This window comes from Bufo bufo, chromosome 5 (genome assembly GCF_905171765.1).
Source record: "Bufo bufo chromosome 5, aBufBuf1.1, whole genome shotgun sequence".
In the NCBI taxonomy this organism is placed as follows: Eukaryota; Metazoa; Chordata; class Amphibia; order Anura; family Bufonidae; genus Bufo; species Bufo bufo.
In genome coordinates this window covers 529492317-529515327 of record NC_053393.1, presented here as the reverse complement: position 1 = coordinate 529515327, position 23011 = coordinate 529492317, and the positions used below count along the sequence as shown (strand labels likewise).

Here is a 23011-nt window from a genome sequence, read left to right as displayed (position 1 = left end):
CTCCTGGCAATGCTATTTCCTCTGTAGAGAAAGTCAGGATAAGCCAATTATGTCACACCCGATGCATACATTACGTTGTGGGGAACATTTACTAAGATCGGCTTTTTACACTGGTCTTAATTTTCCGCTCTGCGCTGACGTTGGATACGTCTAATTTATAACAAGGGGTGCGCTCATCTGTTGCAGTCTGTGCGCCTGGAGTAAAATCTACGCCAGCTACCTGTTTTCAGGCACAAATGTAATTAAATTTGCCGAGGCTGGAGATATGGGCCCCGACAAGCCCTCTGCCCCTGTCACGCCCAACTGGCAGACACGGCGCAAAACCACGGGACAGAAAAGGGGACTAAATGTGCCCCTGCATGTTCACAGCGAAAGTATTTGCCCCCTTCCTGATTTCTATGTTTGCCCTTGTGCAGCGTACTCAAGTTGTGTGTAGAAATGTGTTCTTGGGTGTAGTAGTGCAATAGACACTAACCTGAGACGGCTGACTCTCTGCATAGGCAGGTGATGGTAGGAAAATGTTCGTGACGCCAGTGCCAATTAAACGGTGGCACGCCGTTTGCTGATAGCAGGAACAACTGAGGAACCACGTGATGTTAAAACAAAACTCCAACTTTAGTAGTTTCCATATAGAGACATTAATGGAATCGCAGTTCCTTGGCATACGGTTGATTTTTCAATACAGTTGATGCAGGCAATACAGATTAAGCAAGGTGACTTCAGAGTGTGAAACACAGGACTTGCAGTACAGGAGCTTGCACTCTATTCCTGACTGATCCTGGAACATAGAAAATCTTCTCCAAGGCCCAATACCTTAACTCTGGCGTATATCCTTGGTTCTCTCTTTATAAAGTACCTCCTCTGTTATCTTGAGTACCTCTTGCTTCTCTGAGCTTGCCCCTGTCTCTCTCTCAGCTTCCTCAGACTCTAGAAACTTCTGAACTCCAAACTAGACACTTCTGACTTGAGGTGTTCCTGCTTCTGCATATATGAATTCAGGAGGGGAACCTTCTCCTTGGATCTGGAACCCGGTTACAGGGACTGCAATACCCTCTCCTGGTCCACAGGCTTCAGGCCTGGACTTGACTCAGACATAGTCTAAACTCCAACTGCTGTAGACTGACTTTAGACTAGACTCCCCTTTGCTTCCCTGTCTGGGCCTTATATAAACTAGGGCTCTCTAGCTCCCTCTAGTGACTAGAAGCTGAAATGACACCCCTAGCAGGCCTGTACATGCAAGTTTCACAGCAATAGGGAAATACATAGCATTACATTACATGACATTTTATAAAACTGACATATACCAACTTCCCATGACCAAGGAGGGACGACAGCACACCAAGTGACACTTTTGTAGTGCCGGGAATTACAGTCCCCGTACACTACATACATCACTGCTTTAAGCTGAGTACGACCTCGTACTCCATCAGGGCTCGCCCAACTGGAATCTCTACCTGAAACAGAAAAAAGAGACATGCAGGCATACATATATGTAATCCATCTGCATTTACATTAACATCAGGTCCAATTGGCAAAGGTGAAGGGTAGTGACAAGGGGCGTCGTTCTCTTCTCTCAGGATAGTGAATGGAACTGGGGCGCTGACCTGGCACAGCGTAACATTATAACCAGGATAGTCCATGACAATGAATAAGTCCATAATAGAACAGCAAAATAGATAAAACAGTATAAAAGTTCTTGGAGGCTCAAAGAACAAACATGAGTCCGTACCCAGGTTATTTTTCTATTAAATCACAGAGGCTCTCGTGCGGTGGAGTCCATCTCTGGGCACATTTCCTTTTAAAAGAGTAAGAATCTCAGAGGCTCAGGTTCTTTTGAGTCTGTCTCCGGGCACGGTTCCTTAGTATCAAGTTGCACAATAAAATGACAGCAAAGACAAGTGCTGTAATACCCCTGATCAACCTGAAAAGGGGGTTAAGGGTAAAAGGTGCAACTCAGGAACAGGCACAACTTGGCGTGGGATAGCAAAAGCAGGCAGGAGGTCCTGGAAACAAACTTGGCTTTGTTGACTTTAATACTTCAGTGGTCAACACCCACCACTGAGCCGTGGATAAACTGGCAGCAGCAACAAACGACCAGGGAACATAGGACTCCTGTCCTGGAAGGGTTAACAGCATTTTTCATTGGTGAAATAAATCAAAGGCCTAGCAGGCTGATTCACAGGGGTATGTCATCATTACCCGGCTCTGCTGGCAAGTACGGCCTGTAGTAGTCCTCTACAGGAGGATGGGCCCACATAACAGTGTTAGGGGGAAGCTGCAACGTGAAGGGACCCCTAATAGGTATTGGCCCCATGGGCCTAGGGGTAAACCCTTGGGTGGACCGTACCGGTCCCGGCATGATAATTGTGGGATGAAGTGGAGTGGATACCGCCGCCGCAAGCGGTCCGGTGGGCTCTGTGCAGCAATTCACAACAACAGGGGGTCTTCTTTGGGGCACTGGCGGAGCGGTGGCAGCAGAAGGTAGTCTACGGGTGGTGACAGGCACCCTTACCTCGTCCTCCTTTGGCGGCGTCTGGATCCTGGCGGTCGCGATCTTGCGCAGCTCCCGCAATTTCTCCTCCAGCCGGACAATCTGCTCACCGATGCTCTCTGTGTCAGAGTCGCGGTCATCTGCTGGCGCCGCCGGCGCAGGTACAGTCACCGATGGCGCGGACTCGGCCTCTGCAGGTTCTGGTGATGCATCGGGTCTCCGACCCCTCTGGATGTTCTCAAAGGTATTTCGAAGCCCCTTTAGATTTTCCATCTCTTGCATGGTCTTCTCCCGACGAGGCAGCTCGGGGGAAGGGTAAGGGCTCACCCATTTTTCCAACACGGTTGGCTGCCAGAAGACGTTAGGCCCAATGAAGGAGCTCCGCTCCTGGAAGGCGTGATGGGCCGGCTCTGGAGAGCGTTCCGGTTCCCGCTCGCAGCCAGAGTAGTCTTCTTCTTCTGCCTCCCAGTCCTCAGGTTCTCGCTTGGGACGGGTCACGGCAGTGGCATAAGGGCCTCTCAGGCTCTCGGCAGGGGTGAACTCCACTTCCTCTCCCTCGCGGAGGCTGTGCTGATAGGAAGGGAGGTAGTCTCTCTTGACAGACCTTCTATTAACATATAAGTCTCTGCCAGTCAGGTAATCTTGTATGAACCCGTAGCCACGGGTTTTGTCAAAGGACACCACCACTCCCTTTCTCCTTTCCAGGCGGGGTTGGGTGTTGGTGTGTCTTTCATGGATTGTCTTGGTCAACTCTTCATAATAGATCTTGGTCTTTGTATTCCGTTTTATAGCGGCCTCCCGGATCTCTGCCATAAGTGACGACCACTTGAAAGAGGGTTGAAAGAAGTCTCTCCAGGAGCCATAGCAGGGCTCCGGTTCTTTCTCCCGTGGCGGGCAGGCGGGTTTCTCCGGTCCCGGAGAGTAGGCCGGTGGAGCCTCCTCTGGCTCGACACCAATAGCACTCATTTTTGAAATCTCAGGTGCGGACGTTGCAGCAACGCTCTGTTCACTTTCCAACATGCTCGATCCTTCTCCGGAGAGCGATAGGGTTGCGTCAATTAAATCAGCCAGCTCCTCCCATTGCACTGGGAGGCCGTTCCCCAGGTATTCCAGTATATGGAAGGCGGTGTCCATGCTGGCAGACATGCAAATGTCCAGATAAGCAGTGGCGCCTGACCTTGAACTCCTTCCCGCTATTTCCTCAGAAAGGCGCCAATTTTTCCCGCCTTTTCGGGACGAAGATGACGCAGCAGTAAATTCAGCAAGCTCAGCGGCCATCTTTAGCAAGAAACGCTGTCTATTCACTGACAGCAAGCAAGATTGTAAAAAGTCCACAAAACCACACTCCAATGTGGCGATTTTCTTCCTCTTGGTAGCGCAACACTGTACAGCGCTTTTTGGAGGTTTTAGGCACACTTTGGGTAGGATTTTCAGTCCACAAAGTCCACTTTAATAAAACAGGCAATTTGTCACTTTGGTCACAGGGCAACTGTATAAGGCACAAAGTTCACGCTTCTTGCACTGGAAAGCGTGCGTATCCTGTTCGTGACGCCAAAAGAGAGGTGCAGCGTACTCAAGTTGTGTGTAGAAATGTGTTCCTGGGTGTAGTAGTGCAATAGACACTAACCTGAGACGGCTGACTCTCTGCATAGGCAGGTGATGGTAGGAAAATGTTCGTGACGCCAGTGCCAATTAAACGGTGGCACGCCGTTTGCTGATAGCAGGAATAACTGAGGAACCACGTGATGTTAAAACAAAACTCCAACTTTAGTAGTTTCCATATAGAGACATTAACGGAATCGCAGTTCCTTGGCATACGGTTGATTTTTCAATACAGTTGATGCAGGCAATACAGGTTAAGCAAGGTGACTTCAGAGTGTGAAACACAGGACTTGCAGTACAGGAGCTTGCACTCTATTCCTGACTGATCCTGGAACATAGAAAATCTTCTCCAAGGCCCAATACCTTAACTCTGGCGTATATCCTTGGTTCTCTCTTTATAAAGTACCTCCTCTGTTATCTTGAGTACCTCTTGCTTCTCTGAGCTTGCCCCTGTCTCTCTCTCAGCTTCCTCAGACTCTAGAAACTTCTGAACTCCAAACTAGACACTTCTGACTTGAGGTGTTCCTGCTTCTGCATATATGAATTCAGGAGGGGATCCTTCTCCTTGGATCTGGAACCCGGTTACAGGGACTGCAATACCCCCTCCTGGTCCGCAGGCTTCAGGCCTGGACTTGACTCAGACATAGTCTAAACTCCAACTGCTGTAGACTGACTTTAGACTAGACTCCCCTTTGCTTCCCTGTCTGGGCCTTATATAAACTAGGGCTCCCTAGCTCCCTCTAGTGACTAGAAACTGGAATGACACCCCTAGCAGGCCTGTACATGCAAGTGTCACAGTAACAGGGAAATACATAACATTACATTACATGACAATTTATAAAGATGATATATACCAACTTCCCCATAAATAAGGGGGGACGACAGCACACCAAGTGACACTTTTGTAGGGACGGGCATTACAGTCCCCGTACACTACACTTGTGTCATAGTTAATAGAGTCAAACAAAAACTAAAGGCATTTCCAGGATATTACATTGATCCTCTGTTCTTAGGATATGCCATCAGTGTATGGGTCCTTTCTGTAATGACCCAGAGCGCTATTACCACTTCCGCACCCCGCTTCTATCTTCTATGGTTAACCTAATGTCATTCTGAGTATTTATTGCAGGACCATCACACTGTGCATATCTATTTCTTGAAACTGTTTATGTTATCATGTAATGTGTCTGGTTCAACAGTAGGTGGCAGAAAACACAGCAGAGCTATAGTCTCATAGAATGGAGCTGTCTATTCCATTCTAACCCCCCCTGTGGAGGAATGGGCGAGTCCCATTTCCTGCAGGAAGGGTGGGGACAGGTTATAGTCAGGCTTGCTTACCCCTGCTAGGTGAAGGTCTAGCTTACCCCCTGCTGGGGGAAGGATGCAGGGCCACGTCCCTGCTGGATGTGCCTTGTCTAGGCCAGCTAGAGCACCTTCAGCTCTGCTGGATGTGGAGGCACAGCTTGGAGTTTCTGAAGCCAGGAGGAAAAGTTCACTGGACAAACCTAGAGTCTGACTACAGACTAGAGAAGTTGCAGCATCCTGCAGAAGCAGATATTCTATTTAAACTTGTCAGCACAGCAGGGCTAGAGAGCAACAGATGTAGCAAAGTTGATTTTGTTTGCCTGCCAGAGTTTACATGCTACCGCCTGCTGGGATCCAAGACAAAGCCTGAAACTGTTTGGAGAAACGTTTAATGAAAGTAAAGCTGTTATCAACCTCATCACAAGGTCTGGACCTAATTTATTTCTTCATCCCCTTCATCAACAACCCCCCTTTTCATTGCTTCGGAGCCAACGCCTAGGGTCCAGTATATCCAGATAGGAGCACCGTGACACGTGCACCAACATTAAGGGACATTTAGGCCACCCTACACCACTCTGGCATTCCTACACCTGCGTGCCATCCACAGTATCAATAAAAGGGGCCCTGTGCCCTTGTTGCTTCACTGCAACTGGCGTCACGAAAACAAGTACTTTTGTCCTCTTAAAGGGCCCTGGGTTGAGGCGCCCACTGCATTTCCAGTGCTCCCCCATTTATTGTGTGGGTTCCTTCCACTGCACCCCTATTTATCAGCATGGTTCATGCAGCACCCATTTGTGTTTGCAGTTCTTGGTACTGCAGCTCCACCATGCCTTGCTACATTCACTTAACTGGGCTGAGTTGCAGTACCAAGTACAGCCACACTTGTATGGATGTCACTGTACCGTGTACTGCAGCACAGCCGCCCCTATGTTGGACTGATCGGCAGGATGCCATGGATGCGGCCTCTCACTGATCATACATTGTGGTCCTGGATCATTGGGTGCCTGCCAATTAGAGATTGCTGGAGATCCTGTAAATCCTTTAAAGGGTATTTCCACTTACAACATTTATGACATATTCAAAAGGATACGCCATAACTGTCCCATCCCAGAGAGCCACACCTATCTTCAGAATGGGGGGGTCCCTTGACGCCAATATATCTGGTAAAACCGGTGCCCTGAATGGAGAGAGTTGTGGACAAGTCCACCTCTCCATTCATTCTCCATCTGGACTTAATGCCTCACCAGATGGGTTGGTGCCCCCCTGCCGTTCTGGAGATAAGTGTGGGTCCCAAAGATAGGACCCCCATCTATCAGACATCTATGATGTTCTGTAGATCCAGTAGGTGATCATTCGTGATGAGCGAAGTTATCAAAAATTTGATTTGGCTGAATTTCACAGAGAAGTTCGATTAGTTACAAATTACTTTGTCTCAAGGTGCATTCGATTGTATGTAGTGGGCGCAATGACGGGGATCGTGCCGCCCCCCGTCATTGAACCCCTCAGATGCCGCGTTCATCGCTGATCACAACATCTGACATTAAAATTGAGGCCTTTCAGGGGTTAATCAGGGTAAAAAAATAAAAAAGATAGTCACCTTATCCATTTGCTCGCGGAGAGGCCATAGCGGCCATCTTGAGTGAAGAAACCGAGCAAAATCTGCATGAGATTTTGCGCGGTTTCTTCAATCAAGATGGCCGCAATGGCCATTCCGCGAGCAAATGGATAAGGCAACTATGTTTTTTTGTTTTGTTTTTACCACGATTTCAGGAAAAATGTATTTGTTTGACTTCGATTCACTCATCTCTAGTGATAATTGCGAAATGTGGAGGACTAACCATTTAAAGGGAACCGGTCACCTCGAAAACGCATATAAAACCGCCAGCATTACCTCATAGTAGCCCCCAGTCTGTTAATAATCATATGTTTTATCCGGTAATCTGATGCTCCATAGATTCAAAAAATTATGTTTTAAGCGCGCCCCCTAACCGTCCCTTCTTTTGTTAGATTGACAGCCTGCAGTGCGGCCGGGCCGCTTAAGTCTCGCGCATGCGCAGTGCTCCACTGAAACCCGGCTAACAGCGGCAGCCGGAGACAGGATCAGGGTTAACCAAGGAGCGCACCGCGCGAGACTTATACGATTCCGGACGCACTGCAGGATGTCAATCTAACAAAAGAAGGGACGAATAGAGGGCGTTCTTACCTTGACTTGAGGCAAGGAAGCCACTGCCCCCTTGACTTCAAGCTGACCGGAAAGATAGCGTGGACAGCGCTTAAAACATTGTTTTTTGAATCTATAGAGCATCAGATTACCGGATAAAACATATGATTATTAACAGACTGGGGGCTACTATGAGGTAATGCTGGCGGTTTTATATGCGTTTTTGAGGTGACAGGTTCCCTTTAAGGGACAGACTATAAAATTGATAAAATAAAAAATAAACAAAGGTATGAGGCCTGGGCTACACTGCGACTATTTGTAGTGCGACAAATAGATTTTAACTATTGAACTACAGCTGCAGTCCAAATTAATGCAGCTGATGTTCAATAGTTAAAATTAATCAGTAGCGCAACAAAAAGTTACAGTGTAGCAAATTATAAAGAAACAAAAAACAAATGATACATTGTTGTCGTCCTAGCCGAGACCCAATAGCCCTTAAAGGGGGATTCCGGTTGTTATAAGTTATCCTCCGCCCTACTGCTGGGACCCCCAGCGATCACCAGCCTCATACCCAACTGCAGCCCCCCCTGAAATGAGTGTATGGCCGCTTCATTCATTTCTATGGGAATTCCGGAGATAGGTGAGCGCTGTATTCCACTATCTCTGGAACTCTCATATAAATGAATGGAGCAGCCACGCATACAGGCGACCGGCCGCTCCTTTCATTTCAGGGGGTCTGCAGGGGATATGGGGTCCTAGCTGTAGGACCCCCACTAGTGTTGAGCGAACTTGTGTTTTAAGTTCGGCGTCTAAAGTTCGGGTTCGGGTTATCGAAGAATCGCATTATGGATTCCGCTACCACGGACCATAACTTATGGTCCGTGGTAGCGGAATCCATAACGCGATTCTTCGATAACCCGAACCCGAACTTTAGACGCCGAACTTAAAACACAAGTTCGCTCACCACTAACCCCCACCAATCGAAGGGCTCATGCACACAAATGTATTTTCTTTCCCTGTCCGTTCCATTTTTTTGTGCACCATATGTGGAACCATTCATTTCAATGGGTCCGCAAAAAAAAAAAACGGAAGTTACTCCGTGTGCATTCCGTTTCCGTATGTCAGTTCTGCAAAAGAATAGAACATGTCCTATTAGGCTAGGTCTACATGACGACATTTGTCTTACCAATGTCGCGCGACAATTTTTATAATGGCAGTCTAAGGTGTCGCACTGCAACATGCGACATGCTGCGACGGCGACACGACCGTCGCAGAAAATCCATTTGAGGTGGGATTTTTCTGCAACTGTCGCGTCGCCGTCGCAGCATGTCGCATGTCGCAGTGCGACACCATAGACTGCCATTATAAAAATTGTCGCACGACAAATGTTGCAGTGTAGTTGTGACTTATAGTCGTCGTGTAGACCTGGCCTTATTGTCCGCATTACGGACAAGCATAGGACTGCTCTACTAGAGGCCAGCTGTTCCATTCTGCAAAATACGGAATGCACACGGACATCGTTCATATTTTTGGCGGACGCGTGTATGAGCCTTAATAGTTATCCCCCTATCCTGTGGATAGGAGACATCTTCTAACAACCGGAGTACCCCTTTAATTAGACATGTAATATATATATATATATAAAGAAATGTACAATGATATGCTGTGTAATATATTTACATTTATTTAGGGTAACACTATAGAAGGGATCAGCAACCTTCGGCACTCCAGCTGTTGTGAAACTACAATTCCCAGCATGCTTCATTCATTTCTATGAGAGTTCTTAGAAGAGCAGAACAAGTATGCATGCTGGGAGTTGTAGTTTCACAACAGCTGGAGTGCCGGAGGTTGCCTACCCCTACCCATAACAGTTCGGCCTGTCATCCTGCAAGTTGATCCAGAGGAATGCAAAAAAAAAAACCCTGTGAGGTAGAAGCCAATTCCTTCCCGACTCCAATCAGACAAACTCCCCGGATCAGCGACCCCCCTCTAGTAGCTCTAGCCTGTAATATTATTACGCTCCAGAAACACATCCAAAACCTAAAGTGGTTCATATATATAGATCTGTCACTTTGCAAAATGTCAGACGTGACCTTAGGTGTGTATAAGGGGATGTTGTACCTTTCTCAGAGAGTCCCTGATTGCATTGTGCTCCGGGGTGTACAGGGCGGTCACGTCCCGGGGGCCCACCTGGCTAGCAGGGGCTGTCAGCGAGAAGAGCCTGCACACGGATCCGGGCCTGCTTCGCAGAAGCTGAAGGGAGCACAGTCTGAGAGCCATGACTGCAGCAGTGATCTGTTCCCAGGACTATGACCTGCAAACAAAGGACACAATGTCGTCACCGTGTCACTGCTACGTCTGCAGGTGGCAGGGTTGTGTGCAGCTAGTATCATATCGCTCAGTGCAATACAGTAGCAGATTTATTAGTAAAAGTCACTTGTTTGCACTCACTGTAGCAAGTAAGCAAGGCTCCCGGCCGCAGCACTTCCTGTACACAGCCCGCTGTCTGACCATGCCCCTATCTGCAAGAAGCTGCTTGGGAGCCTAGAATGGTGGAGGAGGGAGGGAGGAGAGAAACTTTCACAAAGGCACTTTCACACACAGGCCGATGCATAGGCAATTATAAGGAAGGAGCCGAAAGTTCCCCAACGACGCGTGAGGGGAAGGGGGTTGCTGCATTTGCTAAAGGTTTACTATATGGGGAAAAGCATTAGGAAACCTGCACAGCATTTTGCAGTCCGCAAAAAGCGGATCCACAAAAAAATACGGATGACGTCCGTGTGCATTCCGTATTTAACGGAACAGCCGGCCCCTGATAGAACAGTACTGTCCTTGTCCGTTAAGCGGACAATAATAGGACATGTTCTGTCTTTGAAACGGAAATACGGAAACGGAAGGCATACGGAGCATCTTCCGTATTTTTTGTGGATCCGTTTAAAATGAATGCTTCCATAGACGGAACGCGAAAAAAACGGAATGTAAACGTAAAAAAAAAAAAACGTTTGTGTGCAAGAGGCCTTACACCGACGGTTACCACTAGTGTTGAGCGGACTTGTGTTTTAAGTTCGGCGTCTAAAGTTCGGGTTATCGAAGAATCCCGTTATGGATTCCGTTACCACGGACCATAGCGGAATTTAGAATCCGTAACGCGATTCTTCGATGAGCCCGAACTTTAAACGCCAAACTTAAAACACAAGTTCGCTCAACACTAGTTACCACCTTCCCCAACAAAAAATACCGGCCAAGTTAAGCCACACCTAAAAAGAGTGTGGTTGTGGGGGCGTGGCTTAGCAGGGTGTTAAAGGGTTTCTGTCATCCAAAAAATGGGTATTAACCCGGCTGACATTAGCGATGTGCTACTGTCAGCTGAACATAACTATATTAGTCCCACGTCACTATGTGCCGCCGTTATTTAGAAAAACAAACTGATATACTATGCAAATGAGCCTCCTAGGGGGGGGGGGGGGGGGGGGGGGTGCATTGCACCTGCTCCTAGAGGCTCAGTTTGCTCACCTCTTTCCACGCCCTTCTACACTTGATTGACAGGGCCAGGCCAGCGTTGGTCTCCTGTCTGCCGGGGAAATCTCGCGCCTGCGCCGTCCAGTTCAGTATTCAGCGCAGGCGCAGTGAGGAAGCCGGCTATCGGTGAACGTCCTTCCCTCACTGCGCCAAATACTGAACGGGACGGCGCAGACGCAAAAAGAGGCGTGGAAAGAGGTAAGCGAACGGAGCCTCTAGGAGCAGGTGCAACGCCCACCTTCTCCTAGAGGCTCATTTGTATATTTCAAAAATTTGTTTTTCTAAATAACGGCGGCACACGGTGACATGGGACTAATATAGTTACGTTCAACTGACAGTAGCACATCGTGAATGTCAGACAGCGTAATACCCATTTTTCTGATGACAGAAACCCTTTAAGTTGCTATGTCATAATGTGGCTGCCAGCATTAATAGTGCCCTCATTAATGTCCCCCAGTAATATTAATGCCTCCATTAGTGCACCTTATAATTAATAATGCCCCTATTAGTACCCCCAGTAATAATAATGCCCCATTAGTGCCCCCCATTAATAGCAATGCCTCCATTAGTGCCTCCCAGTAATAGTAATCCCCCCATTAGGGCCCTCCAGTAATAGTAATGCCCCCATATGGGCCTCCCAGTAATAGTAATGCTCCATTAGGGCCCCCAGTAATAGTAATGCCCCCATTAGGGCACCCAGTTATAGTAATGCTCCATTAGGGCCCCCAGTAATAGTAATGCCCCCATTAGGGCCCCCAGTAATAGTAATGCCCCCATTAGGGCACCCAGTAATAGTAATGCCCCCATTAGTGGCCCCCAGTAATAGTAATGCCCTAATTAGAGCCCCCAGTAATAGTAATGCCCCTATTAGTGCCCTCCAGTTATAGTAATGTACCCATTAGTGCCCCCAGCAATAGTAATGCCCCCATTAGTGCCCCCAGTAGTGCCTCTAGTAATAGTAATGCCCCTATTAGGGCCCCCAGTAATAGTAATGCCCCCATTAGGGCCCTCCAGTAATAGTAATGGCCCCATTAGTGCCCCCAGTAATAGTAATGCCCCCATTAGTGCCCCCAGTAATAGTAATGTCCCAATTAGTGTCCCCAGCAATAGTAATGCCCCCATTAGTGCCCCCAGTAATAGTAATGCCCCTATTAGGGCCCCCAGTAATAGTAATGTCCCCATTACTGCCCCCCAGTAATAGTAATGCCCCCAGTAGGGCCCCCAGTAATAGTAATGGCCCCATTAGTGCCCCCCAGTAAAAGTATTGCCCCATTAGTGCCCTCCAGTAATTGTAATGCTCCTATTAGTGGCCCCCAGTAATAGTTATGCCCCCATTAATGCCCCCCAGTAATAGTAATGCCTCTATCTTTGTGCAAAAAAGAACTCACCTCACCTATTAGATGGCACCGCGGTGAACACTCTCTGCTCACTGGAGGCGAAACGTCATCGCACTGGAATGCAGGTCCTGTCCTGAGCCTCCAGTGAGCAGCGAGTGTTCACCGCGGTGCCATCTAATGGGTGAGGTGAGTTCTTTTTTTTTTTTTTTTAACACAAGTAGGGGAGGGGGAGGGAGGCAAAGGCTGTACTAATGAGCGCCCCACAATGGAAGAGCTCATTAGTAATAGTCCATATAGGAAAATTGACGGTAGAAAAAAATTACTGGCACTGGCAAAAGCACTAAAATACTGGCTGAAATACCGGCCGGGTGATAACCCTAATTACACCTCTAGGAGCTTCTATGACTTCCCTTTCTAAATCCACAGGAATTGATATGGAGTTGCTCCTCCTTTCTTCTTCTAGGAAGACTTTCTATAAGATTTTGGAGAGTGTCTGTGGGAATTTTTGGCCATTGATCCAGCATTTGTGAGGTCAGACACTGATGTTGGAGGAGATGGCCCGGCTCACAATCTCCATTCTAGTTCATCCCAATGGTTTTGGATGGGGTTGAGGTCAGGAGGTAACCAGTTGGGGGCGTGTACCTGCACAGACTGACTCTAACCCATCAGTGCTGCCATTTTCAGTCTGTGCAGGTACACCTAGGCAGTGATAGAGAGGACGCCACACATCTGTTCACTGCTATGGGACTTCTAGAACAATGCATCCAGCTATTTTTCAAAGTCCCATAGCAGTAAATGGAGAACGTCGCGCATGCACGGTGTGCTCTCCATTCAGAGTGGGGCCCCATTCTTGATACAGCAGCAGGTCCTGGAGGTCAGATATTTATGGCATATCCTATCCATATGTAATAAATGTTCCAGATGGGAATACCCATGTTCCTGAGCCATCACCACACAGTACATGTACAGTAGTTTGTTCAGGGACCCCCTCTACTATGGGCCAGAGCAGAGGGTTCCTAAATACGAGAAGCTCCAGCTTGGGAGGCATGGGCCATGTGGATTATTTATTTGATATGGCGGAGTGTAATAGGACAAGTAAGGCCACAAAGGTGCAACGTGAAGCTCCTGGGCCCCAATGCTATATCTAACAGTCCCTAGCTTGTATCTTTTATAATACTACTGACTTATGTGGCTGAGAAGCTTTGGGCCGCCTCCGGCACCAGGACTCAGTTGTGACTGTCCCCTCTGCCCCTGTAAGGCCAAATGAAACTTCCTCAGGCCAAATCAGCATTGGAATGGAAAACTCTATCCTTCTTTGCCCTTTGGGAATTGTTCCGAGTCTTTCCTGGGGTGAAAACCACAACTGATGGTTGCGCTTCTCATCTTCTCATATGGCCTGTATTAAAATTTATGAGCCTGTGTGAATTTAAGTGGGACCTGAAGAGTCAGCAGCCTGAATCTCCAAGTATGTGGCTGAAAACACAGGATGAAAGCCAAACCCGGTCATTTCATCCACAGGAAGCCGTAAAGGTCATGATTTATGGGTCAGCAGGAGGAAGATCTCACTGGTTACTCCCTGGGCTTCAGGCTCCAGATGGTACCTCAAAAAGAGCAAAGGATGAGGGTCATAATCCACACTTCCTCCATGGGGCATCCTGGGAAGTCTCCATTGTATGTTTTTCATTGGAGCAGCAGTTTTTCTGCAACTCTCAGTTTTACTACTCTATAATTGAAGACGTACAATGGTTTTGTGGTGGTTTCTGCTGCCCTTGGTCATACGGCCACGGCTGCCAAACCTTGGAAAGATAGATTATTCTGGCGGTTTTATTCTTCCAACTTGTACATGATGAAGGCTGATGCAGTTTAGGCCCAGACTACGCTGTAATGACTGTCGTGCAATGCTGGGCACAAAGGGGTCAAGTGATGTGAGTTACATGCTGCCAACGTTATGCAACCCAAGTGACACAATTTTCCCTGTTGAGTCATCCTCTGATTGGTTTGTATTGGACAGTATTGCATAGATTTTGTACGGTCGTGGCGAGTCACCTGCGTTGATTCACTCATTGAATTCCTATGGATTGCTAATGCTATGGGCAGTTGTGCAAAATGCAAGCCCTTCTAAAATTGCCAACAGCTTAGGCTTCAAGGTAACCAAAAAAATCAAATGGTGTATTTTTATTTTATTTTTTACCATTAATTTTTTTTTATACTGTCCCACATAGAAGGCTTATCAATAAATTAGAGTCTTTGGGCTTGGACTCCCAGAGCAGTACGCACCTGAATCCTTGAGGAAGGTCGCCATGGAAATCTTCCAATCCCTGCTTGGTCCAGAGAGGGCTGCAAGCGTGGTTATAGAGCGCATCCACCGAGCGCTGCGACCTAAGCCCAAACAGGGAGACCCTCCGCGAGACATCATATGCGGACTCCTATCTTTTGTAGATACCGCACAGATCCTGCAAGCGGCTAGAGAAACCCGCCCGATTACCTATGGGGGTGAAGAGATCCTGTTTTACCAAGATGTCGCCCCCTCGACGTTAGCCAAGCGGCGCATCCTGAAGCCGCTCTTAGAGGCCCTGCGTGAGAAAGGCATCCAATACACCTGGCTCTTCCCGTTTGGCCTGGCCGTCTTAATTAACGGGAAGAGGCTCACTGTCCACTCGCCGGATGACCTGGAAAGAGTGTGGAGTGCACTGAATATGGAGCCGCTACCCATACCATCGTGGCTGCCCTTACCTCCAGAGGAAGATCTCCCATCGGCAACACAGAAGAACCTGGGACTGCCGCAGCGCTTTGCCGGATCATCCAGGTCCAGAAAAGGAGCTCCGGGATCCCTCTCCTTCAGAGGCACCTGAATACAGAGGAGGACTGGCTTTAAACATAAACCTGTTACCGATTGGATGCATCGTGAGCCGCACTGCCGGGACCAGGGCCGGCGCCACCAGTAAGGCGACTTAGGCAGTCGCCCAGGGTGCCATTTAGCAGGGGACACCCGGCGCCCGTTGCAGTTTAAAAAAAAAAAAAAAGTTGGCTATACACTGCGTGCAGAATTATTAGGCAAATGAGTATTTTGACCACATCATCCTCTTTATGCATGTTGTCTTACTCCAAGCTGTATAGGCTCGAAAGCCTACTACCAATTAAGCATATTAGGTGATGTGCATCTCTGTAATGAGAAGGGGTGTGGTCTAATGACATCAACACCCTATATTAGGTGTGCATAATTATTAGGCAACTTCCTTTCCTTTGGCAAAATGGGTCAAAAGAAGGACTTGACAGGCTCAGAAAAGTCAAAAATAGTGAGATATCTTGCAGAGGGATGCAGCACTCTTAAAATTGCAAAGCTTCTGAAGCGTGATCATCAAACAATCAAGCGTTTCATTCAAAATAGTCAACAGGGTCGCAAGAAGCGTGTGGAAAAACCAAGGCGCAAAATAACTGCCCATGAACTGAGAAAAGTCAAGCGTGCAGCTGCCAAGATGCCACTTGCCACCAGTTTGGCCATATTTCAGAGCTGCAACATCACTGGAGTGCCCAAAAGCACAAGGTGTGCAATACTCAGAGACATGGCCAAGGTAAGAAAGGCTAAAAGACAACCACCACTGAACAAGACACACAAGCTGAAACGTCAAGACTGGGCCAAGAAATATCTCAAGACTGATTTTTCTAAGGTTTTATGGACTGATGAAATGAGAGTGAGTCTTGATGGGCCAGATAGATGGGCCCGTGGCTGGATTGGTAAAGGGCAGAGAGCTCCAGTCCGACTCAGACGCCAGCAAGGTGGAGGTGGAGTACTGGTTTGGGCTGGTATCATCAAAGATGAGCTTGTGGGGCCTTTTCGGGTTGAGGATGGAGTCAAGCTCAACTCCCAGTCCTACTGCCAGTTTCTGGAAGACACCTTCTTCAAGCAGTGGTAGAGGAAGAAGTCTGCATCCTTCAAGAAAAACATGATTTTCATGCAGGACAATGCTCCATCACACGCGTCCAAGTACTCCACAGCGTGGCCGGCAAGAAAGGGTATAAAAGAAGAAAATCTAATGACATGGCCTCCTTGTTCACCTGATCTGAACCCCATTGAGAACCTGTGGTCCATCATCAAATGTGAGATTTACAAGGAGGGAAAACAGTACACCTCTCTGAACAGTGTCTGGGAGGCTGTGGTTGCTGCTGCACGCAATGTTGATGGTGAACAGATCAAAACACTGACAGAATCCATGGATGGCAGGCTTTTGAGTGTCCTTGCTAAGAAAGGTGGCTATATTGGTCACTGATTTGTTTTTGTTTTGTTTTTGAATGTCAGAAATGTATATTTGTGAATGTTGAGATGTTATATTGGTTTCACTGGTAAAAATAAATAATTGAAATGGGTATATATTTGTTTTTTGTTAAGTTGCCTAATAATTATGCACAGTAATAGTCACCTGCACACACAGATATCCCCCTAAAATAGCTAAAACTAAAAACAAACTAAAAACTACTTCCAAAAATATTCAGCTTTGATATTAATGAGTTTTTTGGGTTCATTGAGAACATGGTTGTTGTTCAATAATAAAATTAATCCTCAAAAATACAACTTGCCTAATAATTCTGCACTCCCTGTATAAGTTCGGGCGGTCGGCCGGCGGCGCCCCTCATGCTGCGCCGCCTGAGCGGCTGAGGCTGAACGCTTGCCGCTCTAAAGAATCCTGCCTGCGCCTGCTGTGTCTGCTCTGTGCTGTTGTTAATGTAGCGTGGCCGAGCTCTGTTCGATCCGCGGTACAGGAGCTTTTGTTTCCTGTACCCGGCCGGACTGACAGGAAGTGCTCACTTAGTGAGCACTTCCTGTCAGTCCGGCCGGGTACAGGAAACAAATGCTCCTGTACCGCGGATCGAACAGAGCTCGGCCACGCTACACTAGAGGTGGGGGTAGAATGAGAGTTACAAGGGGGGAGGGGGGAGGTGGAAATAATGAGAGTGAAAAGGGGGGGTGGAAATAATGAGAGTGACAAGGGAGAGGGGGGGGGAAATAATGAGAGAGTGACAAAGGAGGGGGGGGGGGATTAATGAGAGTGACAATGGAGGGGGGGTGGAATAATGAGAGTGACAAGGGAGGGGGGGGGAAATAATGAGAGTGACAAGGGAGAGGGGGGGGGGAATAATGAGAGTGACAAGGGAGGGGGGGAAATAATGAGAGTGACAAGGGAGAGGGGGGGAATAATGAGAGTGACAAGGGAGGGGGGGTGGAATAATGAGAGTGACAAGGGAGGGGGGGTGGAAATAATGAGAGTGACAAGGGAGAGGGGGGGAATAATGAGAGTGACAAGGGAGGGGGGGTGGAATAATGAGAGTGACAAGGGAGGGGGGGGTGGAAATAATGAGAGTGACAAGGGGGGGGAAATAATGAGAGTGATAAGGGAGGGGGGGGTGGAATAATGAGAGTGAAAAGGGAGAGGGGGGAATAATGAGAGTGACAAGGGAGGGGGGTGGAAATAATGAGAGTGACAAGGGAGGGGGGGTGGAAATAATGAGAGTGACAAGGGAGAGGGAGGGGGGAAATAATGAGAGTGACAAGGGAGAGGGGGGGGAAATAATGAGAATGACAAGGGAGGGGGGTGGAAATAATGAGAGTGACAAGGGAGAGGGGGGGGGGAAATAATGAGAGTGACAAGGGAGAGGGGGGGGAATAATGAAAGTGACAAGGGAGAGGGGGGAAATAATGAAAGTGACAAGGGAGAGGGGGGGAAATAATGAGAGTGACAAGGGAGAGGGGGGGATAATGAGAGTGACAAGGGAGAGGGGGGGAAATAATGAGAGTGACAAGGGAGGGGGGGTGGAATAATGAGAGTGACAAGAGAGAGGGGGGGGATAATGAGAGTGACAAGGGAGGGGGGTGGAAATAATGAGAGTGACAAGGGAGGGGGGGTGGAAATAATGAGAGTGACAAGGGAGAGGGAGGGGGGAAATAATAAGAGTGACAAGGGAGAGGGGGGGAATAATGAGAGTGACAAGGGAGGGGGATGGAAATAATGAGAGTGACAAGGGAGAGGGGGGGAAATAATGAGAGTGACAAGGGAGGGGGGGGGTGGAATAATGAGAGTGACAAGGGGGTGTGTGGAATAATGAGAGTGACAAGGGAGAGGGGGGGGGAATAATGAGAGTGACAAAGGAGGGGGGTGGAATAATGAGAGTGACAAGGGGGGGTGGAATAATGAGAGTGACAAGGGAGGGGGGGATAATGAGAGTGACAAGGGAGGGGGGGAATAATGAGAGTGACAAGGGAGGGGGGGGGGAATAATGAGAGTAACAAGGGAGGGACTAGGGAGGGGCGGGAGAGAGTGACAAAGGAGGGAGGGGGGGGGGGGGAAGAGAGTGACAAGGGAGTCCCCAGAGCCAGACCAAGAGCCAGACTGCAGCCAGAGACCAGATCATCTTATTGTCCTGGTGGTAAGTAGACAATGCAATATGTTTATTATTTAATTGTTTAGTTATTAATACTACATTGGAAACTAATTTACCTCACATTTAGGGTCCATTCACACATCCGTGTGTGTTTTGCGGATCCACAAAACACGGACAGCGGCAATGTGCGTTCCGCATTTTGCGGACCGCACATTGCCGGCACTAAGAGAATATGCCTATTCTTGTCCGCTATTGCGGACAAGAATAGGACATGTTCTATTTTTTTCAGGATCGGAATTGCGGATCCGGGTCCGCAATTCCGGATCGGGGCCGCACGTCGTGCGGCCCCATAGAAATGTATGGGTCCGCAATTCCGTTCCGCAAAAAGAGACGGCTACAAGAAGCTGGATTGACCCTAAGGGAAACATAGCAGTTCTTTTAATTTAAAAGCTGAGAAAGGGGTGGAACATGATATGGGCAGATCATCTGATAAGGGGGGGGGGGGGGCGGCAATTTTTTTTTTTCTTGCCTAGGGCGGCAAAAATCCTTGCATCGGCTCTGGCCGGGACTGGTAGGGTTAATTGTTGAAGTTCCCCCAAATTGGAAGATTATCCTCCTGTTGCCCCTTCTCTACTATTGTTATGTTGTTGACCGATAGCAGCGGCGCTCAGGGAGGGCTTTGTACTAGCTTGGCCTCCTCTGTTTGCCTGCGCTGACCCTGGGGCCCCTTCTATATTTACTACCTCCAGCAGGGATTCACTCCTCGATCAGGTATCTGCCAGGCAGCGCCGGATCGCTTACCTTGAGTGTGCGGGCGGCGCTGCGCTTGCTGATTGTGCTGGGAGTGGAGGTGCAGTGCTGCTCTGGGCGCTTGCTGTGTGTGTGGGGAAGCGCTGCCTGCCTGCCACTATCGGTAAGCGTTCTCTCCATAGGGATGTACTGCAGCTCTCAGTATGTGATATGTATGTGGTGGTGCGGTCCTGCATCCACTAAATAACATGAATATTAAAAGCAACGGAGCGGGGGCGCAGCCTTAGCGCAGGGCGAGCTGACTTAGGGGGAAGACCGGAGGCTAGGAGAGGGTTAAAATGGACGGGGGTATGTTTAGGGGTTGGTTGAGTTGGGTGGGGAGGAGTTGGTTTTGAGGCGGGAAAATATAAGACTGGGAGGCGGAGCTTTGGGTCAGTTGCAGCCTTCCAACGTGGAATTTAGACATGGCCTCCCTGGACGAGTTGCTGGCGGCATTGAGGGACGCGGTGCAGGTACATGGAGTGGATTTTATGCAGCAATCCATCCAGGCTGCCCTCCTCCCTCCCGCCCCGCCGGTTGCGGTAGCTCGCGCTGTCAGGGCCAGGAGATCTGTCCCCCCTGAGCGCTTGAGCCCAGAAGCTACCCCCCGGGTCCGCCGACGCATTAGAAGCCCCGCCAGGGACCCTCCGCTGAGGTCTGGGGTGTCTTTGGCCAACCGGACCCCCAGACGCAGCGGGAGGAATTCAGCATCGCGTGGCGGGCCGGCGGGAGAGGGTCAGGCTTCCCCTAGACCAGTCTCCCTTTCAGCACGGGGGAGGGATCGTTCCCAGGCGGCGACGTCCCCGCGAGAAGCTCCGCGTCGGGGTCGAGCCAGGAGGACATCACCTGTGGAGAGAAGAAGTGTCGCGGCTGGGCTGTCTGCGGGCTTGGGCCTACCGGTGAGTGAAGAGCTGGCGTCTCCGGCGCTGCGGCAGAGGGTTTCTGGCCGGCAGCTTCAGTGTGAGGAGGATCGGTGCGCAGCGGCTGGATCTGATGCAGGTACGCCGCGACCCCTGGCGGTGGGTCGGCGGCATGGCAGCCAGATTAACGTCAGGGAGGAAGCTGGGGTCATATACACGGAACGGCGGCATGGTGTGGCGGCTGGCTGCAGGACCGCAGCTGAGCCGGTAACTGGGGGAGCAGGAGCGATTGTGGAACAGCGGCCAGAGGATGAGGCCTGCCCGGCTGGGGTGCGGACGGTTACCCTCCCCTCACGACGGCGTTCTGAGGGGGAGGCTGCGATTATGGAGGAAGGAGAGCTGGAATCGGGAGAGGATGTCGCGGCAGGCGGAAGAGATGACGCAACTCTGGAACTGGCCGTGCCATGTGGAGCGAGCTCGCCGGCGGGGACTTCTCTGAGGGAAGAGGCGGCTGCCGGAGGATCTGTCCGGGGACGGCCAGGTGAGATGACTACGGGGCAGATGTTAGCTGGGAGTGATGTTCAGTATAGTGGGGGGGGTTCAGATAATTTGGCGCGGGAGGTTCTGTCAGGGATGTTGTCTTTGTTGTCACGGTTGGGGTCAGGAGCACCTTCATCTCCGGCGTCGGTCTGGGCGCCCGTGCAGGCGGGCGGGACCCTAGGGCAAGTGACGGTGCAAGGTACGGCGGGTGTTGGGGATAGCGTGGGCACCGGTGGTGTGCAGGCCTCTGCGGCGGGGGGTAGAAGTGAAGTGGGGGATGGCGTTCGGTTGTCGGATGCAGCAAAAGGTGAAATTTACGTGTGCTTTGAAGGGCCATTGGGGTCTCATTTAAAGCAAGAAATCAGGGAGAAGATATGGAGGGATGAATATGTAGAAATATTTTCCTTGCTTCCTTTAGAAAAATTTAATTTGGATCGTGGAAGGCCAGATGACAGTAAAAAGGAGGACGAGGAAAGGAGGCGGTACAGGTTGATCCCACGTACGTTTCAGAATTGGCTGCAGGCATTTGCGATTTTGGCCAGCGTGGTTGGGGAAAAATCGCCTGAACATTGCTCTTCGCTGTTCTGTTATATGGATGCGATAGGGGAGGCTCATCGGACGTATGGGGGCGTGGCGTGGCTCAGGTATGATGAGCAGTTCCGGCAACGGAAGGCGGTTAGGCCTAATATAAGGTGGGATCATAAAGACATCGGTCTCTGGATGCGATTGATGGCGGCACCTAGGAGTGGCCCGCAGCCTTTTCGGGGACCGGCCGGGGGTCCCTCGGCTTATGAATCACAGGGAGGAGGTAGAAAAGGCTGTTGTTGGCAATACAATGAGGGACATTGTAGGTTCTTGTCGGATTGCAGGTACAAGCACGAGTGTTCCGGTTGCGGCGGTTCCCATAGTTTGTCGCGCTGCTTCAAGCGAGGGAAGGGTAAGGGACCCGAGGTTGTGCAGAAGAGGGGTGACTCCGGTGAGGGTGGGAGAGATGGAGCCCTATTTAAAGAGTTATCCAAATAAGGAGGTTGGGCGGTTTTTGCTGGCGGGGTTTACTAAGGGTTTTGTGATCCCGTGTAGTTCAGTTGTGCCGTGTTTGTCGGTGCGGAATTTGCCATCAGCGTTGCGTCATCCGGATGTGGTGAGGGAGAAGATTGAGAAGGAGGTCGCTATGGGCAGGGTTGTAGGCCCCTTTGTTGAGCTCCCCTTGCCCGACTTGTGGGTGTCCCCGTTGGGATTGGTTCCCAAGAAGGAACCCAATAAGTTTAGACTTATTCATCATTTGTCTTATCCGCAAGGGGGGTCTGTGAATGATGGAATAGCGGATGAGTTGTGCTCTGTGTCTTATACGTCCTTTGATGCGGCGGTGCGATGGGTTAGGCGTTTTGGGCAGGGCGCCTTGCTTGCTAAGACGGACATTGAGGCTGCTTTTCGGTTGTTGCCCATTCACACGGATAGTTTGCATTTGCTGGGATTTCAATGGGATGGTTGTTATTATGTGGATTGTTGTTTGCCTATGGGCTGCGCGATTTCTTGTTCACTGTTTGAATCGTTTAGTTCTTTTCTGGAGTGGGTGGTGAAGCAGGAGTCTGGATGGAACTCGGTGCTACATTATTTAGATGATTTCTTGTTCTTAGGTCCGGCTGGATCCAGGGTGTGTCCGGTGTTGTTGCGCACGATGGAGCGAGTTGCAGGGAGGTTTGGTATTCCTTTAGCCGGGGAAAAAACGGAAGGGCCGTCCACGGTCATTACGTTTTTGGGGATAGAAATCGACAGCATGGCCATGGAATGTCGGTTACCGGACAATAAGGTGTCTGATTTGTTGGAGGAGGTTGTTTTTCTGAGGAAAGCTAAGAAGGTTCAGCTTAAGCGGGTTCAGTCTGTATTGGGAAAATTGAATTTTGCGTGTCGTATTTTGCCAATGGGTAGGGTTTTTTGTCGGCGTTTAGCGTTAGCTACGGCTGGGGTGGTCGCCCCTTTTCATTATTTGCGATTGCCGGTTGCGGTAAAGGAGGATTTGGTGGTGTGGGAG

At 49.5% G+C, this 23011-nt stretch overlaps 1 protein-coding gene across 1 annotated transcript in view; it reads right to left on the bottom strand.

Moving 5' to 3' along the window:
* Positions 1 to 10104, bottom strand: part of LOC121000638 (probable acyl-CoA dehydrogenase 6) — a 166039-nt gene extending 155935 nt beyond the window's left edge. The window contains exons 1-2 of the mRNA XM_040431205.1: positions 10011 to 10104; positions 9681 to 9873 (exon numbers count right to left, since the gene is read on the bottom strand). Coding sequence (XP_040287139.1) covers positions 9681 to 9839 — 159 coding nt within the window. The 5' untranslated portion in view covers positions 9840 to 9873; positions 10011 to 10104. The remainder of the gene's footprint in view (positions 1 to 9680; positions 9874 to 10010) is intronic.
* Positions 10105 to 23011: the final 12907 nt, after the last annotated feature.